Source organism: Vipera ursinii (genome assembly GCF_947247035.1).
Source record: "Vipera ursinii genome assembly, chromosome: 3".
In the NCBI taxonomy this organism is placed as follows: domain Eukaryota; kingdom Metazoa; phylum Chordata; class Lepidosauria; order Squamata; family Viperidae; genus Vipera; species Vipera ursinii.
Window position 1 is genome coordinate 6,621,107 of NC_139516.1, and position 20,031 is coordinate 6,641,137.

The 20,031-nt window shown below is 43.7% G+C and overlaps 1 protein-coding gene across 2 annotated transcripts in view; it reads left to right on the forward strand.

The window, feature by feature from the left end:
• The window catches only part of KCNQ2 (potassium voltage-gated channel subfamily Q member 2), a gene marked incomplete at both ends in the record, with an annotated part of 113,406 nt that overhangs the window by 34,342 nt on the left and 59,033 nt on the right, over positions 1 to 20,031 (forward strand). For both annotated transcript variants that reach the window (XM_083360836.1, XM_083360837.1), the window contains 7 exons: positions 6,222 to 6,312; positions 8,427 to 8,553; positions 9,695 to 9,870; positions 12,615 to 12,740; positions 14,865 to 14,975; positions 16,791 to 16,886; positions 17,872 to 17,966. In XM_083360836.1, the coding sequence (XP_083216962.1) occupies positions 6,222 to 6,312; positions 8,427 to 8,553; positions 9,695 to 9,870; positions 12,615 to 12,740; positions 14,865 to 14,975; positions 16,791 to 16,886; positions 17,872 to 17,966 (822 nt within the window). The remainder of the gene's footprint in view (positions 1 to 6,221; positions 6,313 to 8,426; positions 8,554 to 9,694; positions 9,871 to 12,614; positions 12,741 to 14,864; positions 14,976 to 16,790; positions 16,887 to 17,871; positions 17,967 to 20,031) is intronic.

Here is a 20,031-nt window from a genome sequence, read left to right on the forward strand (position 1 = left end):
CCTATCTCCCAAAAGACTCAGGGCGGCTTACAACAATAAAAAAACAACAATACAAAAATTAAAAACGAATTAAATAACAGCCCCAAAATAAATCAACTACAGTTAAAAATTAAAACATATTTAAAAACCCATCATCAATCCAGGTCAGCCTGATGGAAGAAAAAAGTTATTATTGATATTTGATTGTGTCTGGAATACAATTAATGGGACACTGGGGAGATGTAAGCAGATTTTTTTTCCCCAAGTATGCCATAAATGACAATTTTGTTTGTTTTATTGCCTTGAACTGTCTTTCCGGAGCCAAATATTTTTGCTGATTTTTCTGCAGTTCATCACTGTGTCAGCATTCCAGCTGATGCTGACCCGAACGGTCACGTATTTGATGGCGGAACCACTTTAGATGAAAAAGCACTAAATCTTGGAAGCTTTCATGCTCCCTTTTACGATATTTCTGCTGTGGAATCTGCGTTTTTTTTTCCTTTTGCTGATTCATACGATCTTCTGGTTTTCAGATCGCCTCCGAGGAGCATCCTGTTCTTCAGACAGGGACGTGGTGGCCAGATTTTTTTGGGTTGTTTTTTTTTTGGTTAATCAAATAATGCTTTTACTCATGGGCAACCTTCCCACCAAAAAGTAATGGCATTTGGGAATCTTGGACAGCAAACTGATTAATGGTATTAAAGCCATACAGGTAGTTCTCGACTTATAAGCGGTTGTTTAGTGACCGTTTGAAGTTACAACTGACCTGAAAAAGGGGACTTGAATTTGAAGCTCTGATGATCAGAACATGTACAAAGATTTGCAGCATTTTGTGGTCATGTGACTGCATTGCACGGTGGTTTTGCTGAAAATGGTTAACACGTCCAGCGTGTGGCAAAACCGCAACCATAGTTAACTATTGAATCACTTTACAATTGTGTTTGCTTACCGACTGCGGCAAGAAAGTTCGTAAAATCAGATCGGTTACATAACTGACCCATTTTATAACTGTTATGACATCTGAACATAATGGGCAGGTTTGTTTACAGTCATATATTGAGGAATCCCTGTTTTTAAATAACAACATTAACCCTCTTTAAACTCTTCAGAATTAATCAAACTGAAAGGACGTTTTGCAAATATATTGGGCTGGCCAGCATTTGACCCCAAATGATGGACTAGATTGATCTCTGGCGTACCTCCAAGGAAAGAAAGACCCCTGTGAGGTAGGCCAGAGATCAATCTAGTCCAGGAGTGTTCAACTTTGGCAACTTTAAGATTTGTGGACTTCAACTCCCAGAATTCCTTGTGTCTTAAAGTTGCCATGGTTGGATATCCCTGATCCAGTGCATCATTTTGGGTTGAATGCTGAACACCACAATGCATTTCCAAATCTCTCCCCTCTCAGGTTCTTGGCCATCCTCCTGAACCCAAAATGATTCATTCTAAGCAAAATTCTCATTTTGAGGAATTGCTGTGAGGCTGAGAGATATGAAGGAATATCTACATCCATCAGTCAGCAGATGGTCATTGCTAATTTATCACGTAGTCTCCCTTGGTTCTGCAAATAGCCTGGGAAAAAGAAATTCAAAACATTCTATCCTGTCTCTATCTTTGCTCGAAGCTTTGCAAAACGCCTCAGAGGTACATGGAGAAGATGCTTTAGTCCCCTAAAGGCTTTCCTTGCCTTTTTAAAAATCTCCTTGAGATCTACGGTATCTTTTTTGAGATGCAGCTATCGGATCACAGATTATAAAGGGCAATAGATTCCTTTTCCTTCCTTGCTTGCAGGCTTTCAACCTCTACATTCGAAGTCAAATTGGAAGTCAAACTGCTTAGCTCAGTGCCTCAGTGGGTGGAGGAGACCCTGGGAATTATAGTAGGGTAGTTATTAGGCTGCAGGCCATAGGTCCCTTTATCCAGCGCCACCATAATTTTGAACAGTCCCTGAACAAATAGTTGCAAGTCAAGGACTATCTGTATTTACTGAACCATATAATAATAGCAACACTAAACCCATTAGATATTAACATAAATAAAATATGAAAGGCCTTATTTTTGAACAAATAAAAATAATAATGAAAGAGTGACGTTTTGAATTTTGCAAATATTTTCAATAGCTAGCAAATAATTTTGATTTCGTGGGCTGCTGTGGGCATCTTGGGGGGACCATATTTTAATTTAATTTTTTTAAAGTTGGATCACATGACATTGGGGGATGATGCAATGGTTGTAAGTGTGTGGACTTAAGAAACAGTGACATAAGCAGGGCAAGAATACTCGTGAACTGCAATACACTTTTAAAGTATTAAGAAGAGACTGGACCGCCATTTGTCTGGAATGGTATGCAGGGGTAGGCAATCTTGGCTCTTTTGTGACTCGTGGACTTCAACTCCCAGAATTCCTGAGCTAGCTTGGCTCAGCTTGGAAACTCTCCCTTTCCCCTCAGCATGGCTGGCTCAGGAATTCTGGGAGTTGAAGTCCACGAGTCATAAAAGAGCCAAGGTTGCCTACCCCTGGTAGGGCTTCTTGTTCGAGCAGGGGGTTAGACTAGAAGACCTCCAAGGTCCCTTCTAACTCTGTTGTTCTGTAAATGCTCCGCTGTGTGATGGTTAGTTTCCTCTTTAGAATCCCAAAGATGGTTTTTCAGGAGACAACTGGACTTTCTTTTTTTTTCTTCCTTGAAGACGTTTTGCTTCTCATCCTAGAAGCTTCTCCAGCTCTGACTGGATGGTGGACGATGGAAGGATTTATACTCCTTGCAGACAGCTAGTCATTTGCATCCTTTCAGAGAGTCGTTGAGGCCACCTGGAAGTCCTTCTGTGTGTCCTCAAGGTCACCTGAGTGGTGCAAATGGGTGTGGAGCCTTCTTGGAACTGCTGAAAGGACCGTGTTGTAGACTGGAGATGGATGATGTCGTATCCCTCCCCCTCTGTTGAGAGGTCTGTTCAAAATTCAAAATTGAACAAAAAAGTCCAGCTGTCTCTTGAAAAAGAACCTTTGGGACAACCATGACCTGGATGACTGTGAATCTCCCTAGACATTCCTTTTTGGAGGTAATTTTTTTTAAAAAAAAATCACCTTCAAATTATTAGGGCGCCAATCGCACCCACGTTGAGAATCTCACCAATATTCGAAGGTGAATTAGCAGTGATGCTGTTCCAAGCCAGACAAATGCTTTAATGCGGTTTGCATAAGCTGAGGTTTTCATGTTTTCTGCACGGAAGGTGCCATGTCTTGTGGCTTCTTCTGCTTGCTTGCTTGACTCATTCTGCTGGTTGTTGATGTCACTTTTGGAAAAGCAAGGGTGGTTTCATAATAGCCGGGCAACCAGTTGCTGGAAATCTTGTTGTGTCATAGATAAAAGAACATTGCTTCCATGTTTTCTCTGGTGAAAGTGTTTTTCCCCCCCTGATCCTCTTCTGAGGCATATGAAAACCGCTGATGAGCTGCAATCATTCCGAGGTAGCCTGGCCATGTCTTATTTACAGCGATGGGAACTGTAATGAGCACATCCATCTTGGAAAGGCAGCCTAGACCAGGGCGTAGGCAACCTTGGCTCTTTGATGACTCGTGGACTTCAACTCCCGGAATTCCTGACCCAGCCAGGCTGAGGTAAAAGGGAGAGGTTTCCAAGCTGAGCCATGCTGGCTCAGGAATTCTGGGAGTTGAAGTCCACGAGTCATAAAAGGGCCGAGGTTGCCTACCCCTGGCCTAGGCTGCTTTATGACTCGTGGACTTCAACTCCCAGAATTCCTGAGCCAGCCAGGCTGAGGTAAAAGGGAGAGGTTTCCAAGCTGAGCCATGCTGGCTCAGGAATTCTGGGAGTTGAAGTCCATGAGTCATCAAAGAGCCAAGGTTTCCTACCCCTGGCCTAGGAGAATAGTAGCATCATCCAGGGAGCAATTGTTTGGGAAACAGACAGCTGATCAGGCTTTCAACGCTTGTGTCTGGGGGTCCATAAAACCTGTGAAATCCAGAATGTGTTGAGCGCCGATGTTCCATTTCAACTCCCAGTTGAAGAGTCAGAAGAATACTTTTGACCTCCCTGCAGTATTTTAAGCGCAAAACATCTGAGCTGGAAAGGGTATTTTGAATCTTCTGAGCTGCGATGTTTAGAAATTGGGATGTCTTGCACAGCTTCAGCTGTTTCCTTTGTGTGTGCACGGATGCATTCACTTAACACCTCCCTTGCCATAGGTAGCACACCTCCCCTTTGTGTATTTATATTTATGTCTTTTTCTGGAGTAGGGAAGTATACAGGAATGTATGTGTGTTTATACAGCATACTCTGTGTGTGTGTGTGTTGTTTTCCTGTGCTTCCATTCAGTTGTGCCTGATTCTCAGAAATTGCTTGGAAAGGAACCTGACGTTTTCTTGGCAAGGTTTTTTTTAGAAGGGGTTTGCCATTGGCTCATTTCTAGGGCTGAGAGAAAGTGACTGGCCCAAAGTCACTCAGCTTGTTTTGCCCCTAAGGTGGGACTAGAAGTCAGAGTCTCCTGGTGATTGGCCCACAGTCACCCAGCTGGCTTTCATGCTTAAGGCGAGAGTAGAACTGGCGATTGGCTTGAAATCAACCAATCAATCGGCTTTCACGCTTAAGGCAGGATTAGAACTCATAGTCTGCTGGTAATTGGCCCAGAGTCACCTAGCTGGCTTTTGTGTCTAAGATGGGACTAGAATTCACTGTCTGCTGGTTTCTAGGCCAGCATCTTAACCGCTAAGCCAAATTGTCTCCCTTATGGATGCAAACATGACATAACTCCATCTCCTTTGCCCAGGAGTTGTTTTCATTACTTCTCAATCTGGGCTGCATGTCATATTTAATCTGGAGCTAAAAGTTGGACAAGAAATGGCTGGGATCATGTATTACACCTAGCCAGGTCAGCTACGACAGAGGTCCCCAGTCCCTGGGCTACAGCCCAGTAACTGTCTGTGAGCTGTTTAGAACTTGTCCACCTGAAGTGGGTGGGTGATCACGCACCCAGATCCCCACTTGTGCTCATACGTGTGCCCGCCACTCAGACAAATTAGTCTGCAGGCTCATTTGCCTCCCTGCTCATGCAGAACCACCCTCTCTTTCCCCACCCCTTTGCCGGTCCACAAAACCGGAAAAGTTGGGGAATTCTGAGCTAAAACATAAAGTGGGGAGGAGGAGGAGGAAGAGGAAGATCTGCAATGGAGAGAACAGTTAGACCAAGGGCCTTCAAACATGGCCCTTTTATGACCTGTGGACTTCAACTCCCAGAATTCCTCAGCCAGCGTGCCTGGCAGAGGAATTCTGGGAGTTGAAGTCCACAAGTCATAAAAGGGCCATGTTTGAAGGCCCCTGAGTTAGATAAAAGAAAGCTAAGTCTACAGTAGAAACGTAATTGGAGCTAGTGTCTCAGTCAAAACCCTCACTAGTTCTCATGAATATAAAGGGCGTGAGGGGGAACGTTTGTTCAGGCTTGGGCTGTTTTGTTACTATACAGTTAGTCCTTGACTTATGACCCCAATTAAGACCAACATTTCCGTTGCTAAGCGAGACAGTTGTTCAGTGAGTTTTGCTCCATTTTACAACCTTTCTGGCCGCAGTTATGAAGTGAATCACTGCAGTTATAAAGTTAGACACACACGGCTGTTAAGTGAATCTGGCTTCCCCATTGACTTTGCTTGTCGGAAGGTGGCCAAAGGGGATCGTGTGACCCCGGGACAACACTGCGACCGTCATAAATGGGAGTCAGTTGCCAAGCATGTGAATTTTGATCACCCGATCGCTGCAAAGGTCATAAGTGTGTAAAAATGATCATAGGTCACTTTCTTCTGTGACCATTGCAAGTACAAATGGTCACTAAATGAACAGTTGTAAGTTGAGGACTCTCTGTAGCCTAATAATAAAAGTAGTGTTAGCACACACTACCTTGAAGGTAGTTGAAATAAATACTCCATTTATACCAAATGCTAAACTTGGTTAGTTGGTTTTGTGTGTGTGTGTGTGTGTGTGTGTGTGTGTGTGTGTGTGTTTGTGTGTTTGTGTGTGTGTGTGCGTGGCTTGGTCCAAAATGCCAACCCAAAGTTTTGGTTTTCAATATTGTGTGTGAATACGTATTAACTCTTTAATCATATTAAGCAGCTTATATGAAGCAAACCTGTCATTTGTGGCCTGGAAGAAAAATAGAACCCAACAAGTCTGCCACTGGCTAAATTAATGTTTTTTCCCCCCTTCTCTTTCTGTTTTATTTTGTTTCTCTGCCGTCCAGTTTCCTGCTAGTTTTCTCCTGCTTAGTCCTCTCTGTCTTTTCCACCATTGATGATTACGAAGAGAGTTCTGAATGGGCCCTTTACAGCCTGGTAAGTGGGAGGCCAAACGTCTAAGACTAAAATCCAGGAAGGGGAGCCATTCATTTGGTGAATAAGAATGGAACGGGACGGAACAGAATAGAATAGAATAGAATAGAATAGAATAGAATAGAATAGAATAGAATAGAATAGAATAGAACAGAACAGAACAGAATAGAATAGAATAGAATAGAATAGAATAGAACAGAACAGAATAGAATAAAGCAGAATAGAATATGGAATAGAACAGAACAGAACAGAACAGAACAGAATAGAATAAAGCAGAATAGAATATGGAATGGAACAGAACAGAACAGAACAGAACAGAATAGAATAGAATAGAATAGAATAGAATATATGGGATGGAATGGAATAGAAATAGAATAGGATAGAATAGGATAGGATAGAATAGAATAGAAAATATGGAATGGAATGGAGTGGAATGGAATGGAGTGGAGTGGAGTGGAATGGAATGGAATAGAACAGAATAGAATAGAAATAGAACAGAACAGGACAGGACAGGACAGGACAGAACAGAACAGAACAGAACAGAACAGAATAGAATAGAATAGGATAGAATATAATATATGGGATGGAATGGAATGGAATGGAATAGATGAATGAAATGGAATGGAATGGAATGGAAGAATGGAATTGAATGGAATAGAAAAGAAATGGAATAGAAGAATTGGATGGAATGGAAGAGAAGAGAAGAGAAGAGAAGAGAGGAATGGAATGGAATGAAATGGAAGAATAGACCATCCTATCCTATCCTATCCTATCCTATCCTATCCTATCCTATATAGAATAGAATAGAATAGAGTAGAGTAGAGTACAATAGAATAGAATAGAATAGAATAGGATAGGATAGGATAGAATAGGATAGAATAGAATAGAATATATGGGATGGAATGGAACGGAATGGAATAGATGAATGAAATGGAATGGAAGAATGGAATTGAATGGAATAGAAAAGAAATGGAATAGAAGAATTGGATGGAATGGAAGAGAAGAGAAGAGAAGAGAAGAGAAGAGAAGAGAAGAGAAGAGAAGAGAAGAGAAGAGAAGAGAAGAGAGGAATGGAATGGAATGGAATGAAATGGAAGAATAGACCATCCTATCCTATCCTATCCTATCCTATCCTATCCTATCCTATCCTATCCTATCCTATCCTATCCTATCCTATCCTATCCTATATAGAATAGAATAGAGTAGAATGGAATAGAATAGAGTAGAATAGAATAGAATAGAATAGAATAGAAGAATAGAATAGAATAGAATAGAATAGAATAGAATAGAATATTTTAATGGCCAAGTGTAATTGGACATACAAGGAATATGTCTCCAGTACATAAGGTCTCAGTGTACATACACACAAAAAAGTAACATAATCATAAGATACCAGTAAGAGAAGGTGGTAGAAAAGATGAGAAGGGTAATATTAATACAGCCATATTACATGGGTAAATATCCTTAGATATAAGACAGTACTGTGGGAATTAGGTTTTTCCACAGAATGATGGCAAAGGGCAAAAAAATCGTTGTGTCTAATTGTTTTGGCATGCAGTGCCCTGTAGCATTATTATACCTACAATACAGGGTATTATATCAAGTATACAGGTAGTCCTCAACTTACGACCACAATGGAGCCCAAAATTTCTGTTGCTAAATGAGGCAGTTGTTAGGTGAGTTTTGACTGCATGATTCATTTAACAACTGCAGTGATTCGCTTAATAACTGTGGTAGGAATGGTTGTAAAATCAGGTGCGTCTCCCTTAACAATCACATCGCTTAGCAACGGAAAACCTGGCCCTAATTTGGTGATAAGTTGAAGACTACCTATCTATGTGTGGGTGGGCAACATAAACAATCCACTGAAAAGATTTTTCTTTGGGATTTTATAAAGCTGAGAAGGACAAGATTGAAGTAGGTTGCAAATTAAAAAACACACATCTGAAGTAGATTTTATAAAAACTTTGGGATTATTCCAAAAAGCTCCCTTGCCGTGAACAGTTTCAGATGTACCAGAGTTTCTTGGAAAACAAAAAAATGAACAGACCATTGTTGTGTCAGGATTGTCATATGTTGTTATGCTACTATACTAACGAGCTCTGTCTCTCCTGCAGGAAATTGTCACGATTGTGGTCTTCGGAGTAGAGTACTTTGTAAGAATCTGGGCCGCTGGCTGCTGTTGTCGGTACCGAGGCTGGAGAGGAAGATTAAAATTCGCCCGCAAGCCCTTTTGTGTGATCGGTAAGAACCGTTTCATTGCTAAGTTGGTTGATGCTAAGCTCAAATCTCCCTTCAGGAGAGGATCAGAGTCTCGCTAGAGAGGGCAGGACTGCTTTTGCTAGAATTTGCAATCAGTGTGGAGCTGTTGTCTCAACAAAACTGGGGTGCACCCGTTTGGGGAACTGCTGATCTTCAGGACAAAGCTCAGGTGGAGGTGAAAACGCAAGAAAAGTTGGGGTTAAATGATTCTTGTACTGTATATCCCGGGATGGGGAAATGGAGAAACATTGGACTCAGCAATGTTTCTGTGGTGGAAAGTAGTCTGGATTCCCAGGAGGGAGGGGCTGTGTTACATAGGAGCAAGACACAATGCAGCTTAGGTAGTTTGTGTATGAGAAAGAGGGTGAACGCGGTTGTTCCCTGCTACTGTATCTTTTGTGGGTTTTGGAGCCTAGCTTGACCTTCCTTCCTTCCTTCCTTCCTTCCTTCCTTCCTTCCTTCCTTCCTTCCTTCCTTCCTCCTTCCATCCATCCATCCATCCATCCATCCATCTATCCATCCTTAGAATGTAGTCCAGGTTCCCTGGAGGAGGGGCTACATTGCAGAGGAGTAAGAGACAATGCAGCTTAGGTAGTTTGTGTAGGAGAAAGAGGATGAAGTTGGCTCCTCCTTGCTAGTTCCCACAGTATATGTTTTATTGTGCAAATAGTCTGCTTAATCTGGCAAAATTTCTGTGTATAGGTGAGGAACAATAAAGGAAACTGCTTAGAAGAATCTCATGGTCTTTCTTGATTTTTGGAGTCCCTTCCTTCCTTCCTTCCTTCCTTCCTTCCTTCCTTCCTTCCTTCCTCCCTCCCTCCCTCCCTCCCTCCCTCCCTCCCTCCTTAAAATGTAGTCCAGATTCCCTGGAGGAGGGGCTGCATTCCAGAGGAGCAAGAAACAATGCAGCTTAGATCCTTTGTGTATGAGAAAGAGGGCAAAGACAGCTCCTTCCTAACAGTTCCCAGAATATGTTTTATGGTGCCAATAGTCTGCTTTACGTTGGCCAGATTTCTGTCTATAGGTGAGGAACAATAAAGGAAACTGCTTAGAAGAATCTCATGTGTCCTTGGTTTTTGGAGTCTGGCAGATTCTTTGATATAGTCCTCTTCCTTCTATACAGACATCATGGTGTTAATCGCCTCCATCGCTGTGCTGGCGGCTGGGTCACAGGGGAACGTTTTCGCCACCTCGGCTCTCAGAAGTTTGCGCTTCCTGCAGATCCTGCGCATGATTCGAATGGACCGCAGAGGAGGCACCTGGAAGCTTCTGGGATCAGTGGTGTACGCCCATAGCAAGGTCTGAGTGGTCTGAGGTCAATCTGAGCAGCCAAATTGGTTGCTGTTTTTGGGAGACAGGTTGGACTTCAATTCCCAGAATTCTTAGGCAGCACAAAGGATTCTGGGAATGGAGCTGAACGGTCACTAAATGAACTATTGGAAGTCGAGGACTACCTGTGATTCATTTAAGAGTAGCAGTGATCCACTTAACAACGGTGACAAAAAAAGGTTGTAAACTCGTCTTCGCTCCACTTAACGACTGCCTTGGGTTGCAATGGAAATTCTAATCTTAATTGCAGTCGTAAGTTGAGGGTTATTTGTGTAATGATTTTTCTAAAGCAGAGTTCCCCAACCTTTCCGCTGGTTCTACATGAGCGGCGGGCAAGTGTGCCTGCGCCTGCAGCTCTATAGCACAAGCAGCGGGCGTGTGCGCTCACCACTTGTGCAAAATGGAGCACGTGCGTGCGTGGTTGCCCGCCACTTCTACAGCTTTGTTCCGATTGGCTCAAGACGTGGTAGCAGGGATTGGGGATGCCTGATCTAAAGTTATTATTTATTATGCCAAATTTTTATCTTTTATCTTTTTTCTCTCTTTCTATGTATGTGTGTGTATATGTATATGTATATCTATATCTATATGTATATGTATAAAAGTGGATGGGTTCCGAACAGTTAAAGCAAATATAAAAGGAGAAGAAACAATACAGCAATATAAAAAAATGAACAAACAATACGAAAGCCTATAAAACAGATTACATTCAGGGAAAGAGTAATTACATAGTTGAATTTGAGAGAAGACTCAATAAAAGTTGAATGTTTCCTATTCTTTGGAACTATGTATCTATGTATGCATGCAAAGCAATGACTAGGCAGTGGATCTGCCATGTCCTTTTTATTGCTAAAAAATTAGTTTTTGAATCTTGAAAAGTTAAATTTATGCAATCTCATACTGAAAGAATTGAAGCCCTGGTCTTAAGTACAGCTCACTACAGATGTAGATTATGTATCGATGATTACATTTCCTTAAAAGGCAAAGGGCTTATATTTCTCTTCTCTTCTCTTCTCTTCTCTTCTCTTCTCTTCTCTTCTCTTCTCTTCTCTTCTCTTCTCTTCTCTTCTACTCTACTCTCTTCTACTCTACTCCTCTTCTCTTCTACTCTACTCTCCTCTACTCTACTCTTCTTTTCTTCTCTTGCCTTCTCTTCTACTCTACTCTACTCTTCTTCTCTTCTCTTCTCTTCTCTTCTCTTCTCTTCTCTTCTCTTCTCTTCTCTTCTCTTCTCTTCTCTACTCTTCTCTTCTCTTCTACTCTACTCTACTCTACTCTACTCTACTCTACTCTACTCTACTCCTTTTCTCTTCTCTTCTCTTCTCTTCTCTTCTCTTCTCTTCTCTTCTCTTCTCTTCTCTTCTCTTCTCTTCTCTTCTCTTCTCTTCTCTTCTCTTCCCTCTTCTCAAGAGTTACTGGGATAAAAAAGCTGTTTTGAGCATGGCAAACAGAAGTTGGAGGAGAAACCTGGATGCACAATGGGTGCCTTTGTTCTTCCTGCTTACTGAAGCATGGAAGTGTCACATGCCCAGAGATCAGTTTCCCCTCAATTAAGCTTTTTTCTCCCTATTTATTATCGCAACTGGCATCCGGTGCCTATAATCCCTTGGTCACTCAACTGCCTGAATTGCCATTAACCCTTCTTTAATCGTGGGGTCTATCTTTAGATCCTTTGATTGTCAGCTATTGCTGGAGAGCTGTTTATGGGCTAAGCCTGTTTTGAGGTTATTTATCTGTGTCTGGATCTACTCCTCGTTCTGTGCTTTGTGTCGCTCTGGTTGTGCTGGGCGAGGGTAGTAATTATGATGTAGACCTCCTGGTGCAGTGGCCAAAACTTTTACTTGCATATTTGAATCTGTAACTGATGCCTCTGAAATCTGCTCCAAGTTCACATCATCTGCATTTTTTTTAATCCCAGCTTTATGACTTCATAAGGAACTCAGGGAGGCGAATATACCCAATACTACCTCCTCCTCCAATTTTTCTCCACAACAACAACACGGGGTGGGTGGGGGGGATGGGTTGGGCTGAGAAAGATGGATTGGCCCAAAGTCACCCAGCTGGCTTTCATGCCGAAAGCAGAACTAGAACTCATTAGAAAACACTGTCTCTTGGTGATCGGCCCAAAGTCACCCAGTTGGTTTTCATGCCTAAGGCAGAATTAGAACTCACCATCTCCTGGTGATCGGCCCAAAGTCACCCAGTTGGTTTTCATGCCTAAGGCAGAATTAGAACTCACCATCTCCTGGTGATCGGCCCAAAGTCACCCAGCTGGCTTTCATGCCTAAGGCGTGACTAGAACTCACAGTCTCCTGGTGATTGGTCCAAAGCCACCCAGCTGGTTTTCATGCCTAAGGCGAGATTAGAACTCACAGTCTTCTGGTGATTGGCCTAAAAGTCACCCAGCTGGCTTTCATGCCCAAGGCGCGACTAGAACTCACAGTTTCCTGGTGATTGCTCCAGTCACCCAGCTGGTTTTCATGCCTAGGGCAGAATTAGAACTCACCATCTCCTGGTGATTGGCCTAAAGTCACCAGCTGGCTTTTATGCCTAAGGCAGAATTAGAACTCACCATCTCCTGGTTTCTAGACCAGCAACTTTATCTCTAAACCAAATTGCCTGTGGCATATGTGTGTCCCTCCCTTTTTTCTCATGGCACCAGTATCCCAGCAATATTTTTTCCTCCCTTCATTTTTCTCTTTCGCTGTTTGCAGGAGCTGATCACGGCTTGGTATATCGGATTCCTGTGCCTAATTTTAGCCTCCTTCCTGGTGTACTTGGCTGAGAAAGGAGAAAACGACCATTTTGATACCTATGCAGATGCTCTGTGGTGGGGCCTCGTGAGTATCTTTTGCTTGCCAGTTTCAGGCCACGAATTTCTGGCTATCAACGTAGCTGTCATGGTTTCGACAGATGAATCTCTTCAAAAGAACTTCGAGGCATTGTTTACCTTAAAGAATCAGTCATAAACCACATTCCCCAATTAGCTTGAAGTGTGGGCTTTCTCCCCAGCTTTCCAGCCTGCCAAATCTTTATCAACTCTGGGCGCAATAACCTTGGGTTCCCACAGCTGAGTTATTATTGTTATGACTAGTTGGACTCTCATCCACATTCCCCCTCCCAGCATCAACGAACTCTAAAAGCGATAGAGAAAAAATGGCTACATTTCCATCTCTTGTCAAAGCCAGAACATCTGATGTTAGCAGTGTTGACAGTAGCATCAGAAGTACTGGAAGTCCTCAACTTACAAGCATTCCTTTAGTGACCATTCAAAGCTACAATGTGACTGTTTTTCACACTTATGACCTTTGCAGCATCCCCATGGTCACGTGGTCAAAATTCAGATGCCTGGCGACTGGCTCATATTTATGACAGTTAGAGCAGGGATCCCCAAACTCTCTCCACGGAACCGGTCCCTGGTGCCCAAAAGGTTGGGGGGCCGCTGGTTTAGAATGTCCCAGGGTCACCTTCTGACAAGCAAAGTCATTGGGGAAGCCAGATGGACTTAACAATCGTGTTAATAACAACTGTTTAGTCGTTAACTCATGTTCCACTCTTCATGACCCCATGGACCACAGCATGCCTGCACCCCCCGTCATCCACTGTCTCTCATCTTCATTGCATCAATGACACCATCTAACCTAGGAGGACCCAACCCGTGGGCCACGGCCTACTACTGGGCCGTGGCCTACTGGCCACCGGGCTGCGGAACAGGCTGGCCAGTACGAGCACGTGTGTCTGTGTGTGCACTCACCCTCACTCATGCTAGCGTTGGTGCCGCTATGCAAATGGGGTGCTGCACAGCAAAAATGGGGCACCACATGGGGAAAATGGGGCACTGTATGAAGAAAATGGGGCAAAAATGGGGTGCCATGTGGGGAAAACGGGGTGCCGTGCAGTGAAAACGTGGTGCCATGTGGCAAAAACGGGGCAGTGCTAGTGCCTGCACAGCAAAAATTGGGTGGTGCTAGTGAGTGTCACCAGGGCGCTAGTACTACCCTGTTTGCATCACGTGTGCTCCTGGCCCCGTTTGTGTGCATGCATGTGCCTAAAATGCTTCCCCCTGCCTTTCCCTCCGGGTCACCAACCAAGAACGGCTGGAGACCTCTGATCTAACCATCTCCTCCTCTGCCATCGCCTTCTCCTTTTACCTTCTATCTTCCCCAACATAGGGGTCTTCTGTAAGGTAGAGGTCCCCAATCTTTTGGGCACCAGGGACCGGTTCCATGGAGAGAGGTTTTATCACGGACTGGAGGGTGCGTGGTTTTATTTGCTGCCTCCATCCCGCGGATGGGGCTTCACTTGTTTGTGCAGACCAGTTGCTGACATGCAGCCCAGTACTGGTCCAGGGACTGGGGGTTGGGGACCCCTCCTCTAAGGAGTCTTCTCTTCTCATTAGGTGGCCAAAGTATTTGAACCTCAGCTTCAGCATCTTATCTATCACTCGCCTTTATACAATCTCAAAAGCTTGTTTTTAATGCCTAGGCCAGGGGTAGGCCACCTTGGCTCTTTTATGACTCGTGGACTTCAACTCCCAGAATTCCTGAGCCAGCATAGCTCAGGATGGAAACCTCTTCCTTTCCCCTCAGCATGGCTGGCTCAGGAATTCTGGGAGTTGAAGTCCATGAGTCATAAAAGAGCCAAGGTGGCCTACCCTGATCTAGGGCATTTCAGTTTATTAGTTAAGCATTACCTCAGGGATAGGCAACCTTGGCTCTTTTATGACTCGTGGACTTCAACTCCCAGAATTCCTGAGCCAGCATAGCTCAGCATGGAAACCTCTCCCTTTCCCCTCAGCATGGCTGGCTCAGGAATTCTGGGAGTTGAAGTCCACGAGTCATAAAAGAGCTGAGGTGGCCTACCCCTGGCCTAGGTTGACTTAAATACAGCAGATCGTTTTGATTGTGCTCCTGCGCCAATATTGACCTTGAAGATTTCACGCAACCATCTTTGTTTTCGTCCAGATTACCCTGACCACCATTGGCTACGGGGACAAGTATCCACAAACCTGGAATGGGCGTCTCCTGGCAGCAACCTTCACTTTGATTGGGGTTTCCTTTTTCGCTCTCCCAGCAGTAAGTAAAGTCTTCTCCTTTCCTTGAAAATAAAGCCAAATCATATCCGGGGTTGTGACTCACTCCGGATGGAAAGCATCATGGATTGTCTCTGATCTCAGAATAGTTTCCAAGCCTGGATCGTGCCATTTTTGTTGGAAGAAAGAACTGTTTTACTCGGTGATGAAGTTGAATGGGTCTACAGGTAGTCCTTGACTTACGACCGTTCGTTTAGTGTCCATTTGAAGTGACAACGCTGCTGGAAAAAAGTGTCCTCACATTTAACAAATGACTCGGCCTCCCCACGGATCTGTGATTGTGATCCAGGCACTTGTCAACCATTCCACATTGGCGATGGCCTCAGCACCCCGCCATCATTTTGTGACCTTCGTTTACTGACTGTTCGAGGTTACAGCAGCACCGGAAAAACCGACTCGCAAACTATTTTTTTGCACTTGCAATTAGAGCAGCACCTCCACGGTCACTCGATCAAAATGTGGGCGCTTGACAAATGGCATGTGTTTAATTGACAGCCGCAGTGTCCTGGGGTCATGTGATCTCCATTCATTTTTTTCCTAGCTAGCCTCCAACGAGCCAGCTCAACGGGGGAAACTGGATTTGCTTAGCAACCACCTAATCAGCTTGAAACCTTCAGTGATTCACTTAAAGACTGTGATAAGAAAAGATGTAAAATCAGGGACCACTGGCTTAAAATCCACCTTGCTTGGCATAACAACAACAATGACAACAACAATAATTATAGCAACAACAACAATAAAAATAATACTTTTTTGTGCCTCCCATCTCCCATACAAGATCGATTTTGGGCGGCTCAGATGTGGTTGTATGTTGTGATCAAAATTGTGGTCATTAGTCAAGGACAGCCTGTGATGTTTCAATCACACATCCAAGTATTGCGTAATCTTGATTTGTGGCCTTCAGGGAAGACTTGCTTTCTTGTACTTTGTTATTGTGGGCTTTAGTTGGATCGAATGTGATGAACTAAGATTCATTGTCCCTAAATATCTAGGACAGGGGTAGGCGACCTTGGCTCTTTTATGGACTTCAACTCCCAGAATTCCTGAGCCAGCCATGCTGAGGGGAAAGAGAGAGTTTCCAAGCTGAGCCATGCTGGCTCAGGAATTCTGGGAGTTGAAGTCCATGAGTTATAAAAGAGCCAAGGTTGCCTACCCCTGATAAGAGATCTTTTCTTCAGCACTTGAAGAACATTTGTGGACCTGTGGAGTTTCTTTGCATGTGTATAATTGCCCAAGGAATACAGCCTGGGATCTTCAGAAGGAAGGAGTAGAAGGGAAAGAAATAATTGACAAACCTACTGGGAAATAATACTGTACTTAATATAAAAAATATAGAAACATTATTGAGACTTTAGAAAGATTGCAGAGAAGAGCAAAGAAGATGATTAGGGGACTGGAGGCTAAAACATATGAAGGTCAGTTGCAGGAATTGGGGATGTCTACTTTAAGGAAAACAAGGATTGGGTGACATGATAGCAGTGTCCCACTATCTAAGTGGCTACCATGAAGAAGAGCGCCCGAAGGCAGGACAAGAAACAATGGGTGGAAACTCATCAAGGAGAGAATCAAACCTTGAACTGAGGAGAAATTTCCTGACAGAACAATTAACCAGTGGAACAGCTTGCCTCCAGAAGTTGTGGGTTGTGGGTTTAAAACCTCACTGGAGGTATTTAAGAAGAGATTGGACAACCCCCTTGTTTGAAGTGTGTAGGTTCTTGAGCGGGGTGCTGGGCTAGAAGGCCTCCAAGGTCCCTTCCAACTCTGTTATTTGGTTAATTTAATTTTATTTAATTTTCAGGGAATTCTAGGTTCCGGCTTTGCGCTGAAGGTTCAAGAGCAGCATCGTCAGAAGCACTTTGAAAAAAGGAGGAATCCTGCAGCTGGCCTTATTCAGGTAAGCAGAGAGAAGGGGTGGGTGGGAGGGTGGGGCTCAGGGAAGGTCGGATCTTTGAGGAGAGAGAAATGGATCAAGAAGGTGCTGAAAGAGAATCGATTCACGCTGCAAAACCTTCTAGAGCAGGGGTGTCAAACTCAATTTCATTGAGGGCCGCATCAGCATTGCGGTTGCCCTCAAGGGGCCGGGTGGGTATGGTCAGGGTGGGCGTGGCCTACTGGGTAGGCGTGGCTAGAGTGCGTATGGCCTACTGGGTGGGCGTGGCTACATCATTCGCATCAAGGGTGCCTATGGGGGCCTGGGCAGGAGTGGGACAGATCTGAGGGTCTCTGGCAGAAGGAGGGTCACTGTTGCCAGGATGGCTTCGCGGGCTGCATGAAACCACTTCGCGGGCCGGATCCGGCCCCCGGGCCTTGTGTTTGACATGTCTATTCTAGAGCAAGGTCTCCAATCTTGGCAACTTTAAGCCTTGTGGACTTCAACTCCCAGAATTCCTCAGCCAGCCAACTTTTAAGACTTGTGGACCTGAACTGCAGTGATTTGCTTAACAACTGTGGCAAAAAAAGGTTGTTAAAATGGGGCACGGTTTGCTTAATAACCACTTTGCTTAACAACAGAAATTCTCATCACGGTTGTGGTTGTAAGATGAGGACTACCTGTAAGCTAAAGATTAGGACAATGTGGTTTCTCCCCTGCAAAGTGGACAGCCCTTAGACTTAGATGCCGCTTCACAGGGCTTTACAGCCCACTCTCTAAGCAATTCACAGAGTCAGCCCCCAACAATCTGGGTCTTCATTTTACCGACGACAGAAGGATGGAAGGCTCAGTCAACCTTGAGCCGGCCAGGATTGAACTGCTGGCAGTGGGCAGAGTCAGCCTGCAATCCTGCATTCTAACCCCTGCGCCACCAGCAAGTTAACTTCATTATTTGCTTGTTTTATTTTTTTTGAAATCACGTCTGCCTCTCCTTCCTATTTTCTCTCAGGCTGCCTGGAGGTTCTACGCCACCAACCTCACCCGAACCGATTTGCACTCTACCTGGAATTACTATGAACGAACTGTCACCGTTCCCATGTACAGGTAAGCGTTTCCTCTGGGTCCATGATTTCTCCACAAGTAGTCCTTGACTTACAACCATTCGTTTAGTGACCATTCTAAGTTACAACGGCAGTAAAAAAAAGTGATTAATGACTGTTTTTCACACTTGTGACCGTTGTAGCATCCCCATGGTCACGTGGTCAAAATTCAGACGCTTATAACTGACTCATATTTATGACGGTTGCATGACCCTGGGACCATCTGCGACCCTCTGACAAGCAAAGTCTGCAGGGAAGCCAGATTTATTTCTGTTGTCTTCTTTATTTAACAGCTGCCGTGATCCGCTTAATAACAGTGGCAAGAAAGGTTGTAAAATGGGGCAAAACTCACTTAACTGTTTTGCTCAGCAACAGAAATGTTGGGCTCAATTGTGGCCGTAACTCGAGGACTACCTATACTTCTGTCCATTTTGCTTATTTTTTTTTTGTTACATTCAAGAGAAACTGTTCTGTTCTCATTGTGTGTGTGTGTGTTTGTGTGTGTTTTAAAAACTCACTGGGAAGTTCTGTTTTCGGAAGTCACTTTTTTGTTTTCAAATGCTGGATTTAGATTTATTTCTCCATTGCTTCTATTGGTTTATATTAATTTGTTTTTCTTTTCTTGCACATTTATGTTTCTCCGTCTTGCGTTGGCCACCGTCTTTATTTTTCTACACCTGTTCTCGGTGGGTTTTATTTTCTGACAATTGCCATGTCAGAAACCTGAAGACGATCTGAAAGGCTGGCCTTGAAAAGTAGGTAAAAAAAAATAATAACCCCATTTTCCAGTTCTTTCCCATGACTTTTCTCTTCCTGTAACATTCAGCATTTTGACCTGTGCTGTTTTTGTCCGTGATGTGGAAAATGAATTGTGGAACATCCTTTCTGATTCCTTCCCTGATCAGCCTAGAGCAGGGGTCTTCAAGCTTGGCCCTTTTATGACTTGTGGACTTCAACTCCCAGAATTCCTCAGCCAGCGTGCCTGGCTGAGGAATTTTGGGAGTTGAAGTCCACAAGTCATAAAAGGGCCAAGTTTGAAGACCCCTGGCCTAGAGTTACATTTCTTAACCTCAGCAACTTTAAGATGTATGGACTTCAACTCCCAGAATTCCAGAGCCAACGTAAGCTGGCAGGGAGACTTGAAGCCCATACATCTTAAAAGTTGCTAAGGTTGAGAAACAGTGGCTTAGAGTAACTAAATGATTTCAGTTTCTAACAAGAAATTTAGTGGGAAGCAGAACACACAGAGAACACGGTTTCCAATTCTTTGTGAAAATAATCTTCAGGCAGAATGATGGTCACAGCATAAAGCAGACCTCTCTAGCATGTGTCTTCCAGGTATATAGGAACTGCAGTTCCCAGAATTCCCTGGACTGTGCTGATTGGGAATTTGGGGAAGAAAGAACCCCCTGATTGGGAGAGAACAAGATTGGGGAAAGTAGCCATAGATTTATCGACTCAACTCCACTAAGAGAATTTTAGCTGACTATAGAAATGGTTGTAGTTGATTGGTGATAATGGATACTTGTAAATTCTTTCTTTTGTTGAATGAGCAAGGAGCAGAATCTGACTGTTTGGATGTAGAAGCTAAGCAATTTCAGGCCTGATTAATATTGGACATATTGGGAGATTGGAAGATTGGAAAACCATTAGAAAATTAGAAATTAGAAAAAAAATTAGAAATTGGGGGGGGGAAGAAAAATCCCCAAGAAGTGACAATGAAATAAAATGAACAATATCATAACATTTATTAGAGAGCAAGTGTGATGTAGTGGTTAAGGTAGTGGTTTAGAAACCAGGTGACGGTGAGTTCTAGTCCATCTGTAGGCATGAAAGCCAACTGGGTGACTTTGGACCAATCCTCAAGGAACGGTAATTTCTAGTTTCACCTTAGGCAGTAAAGCTGGCTGGGCGACTTTGGACCAATCACCAGGATATGGTAAGTGTCAAGGTTCCAACTAATGAAACCAAATAAATCAGAACACCGAGGCTTGAAGTTTCCTCAAAGAACATGTTTATTGGATACATAATATCGGCAGGGTCAAAAGTGAAGCCAACTCTAAAATTCT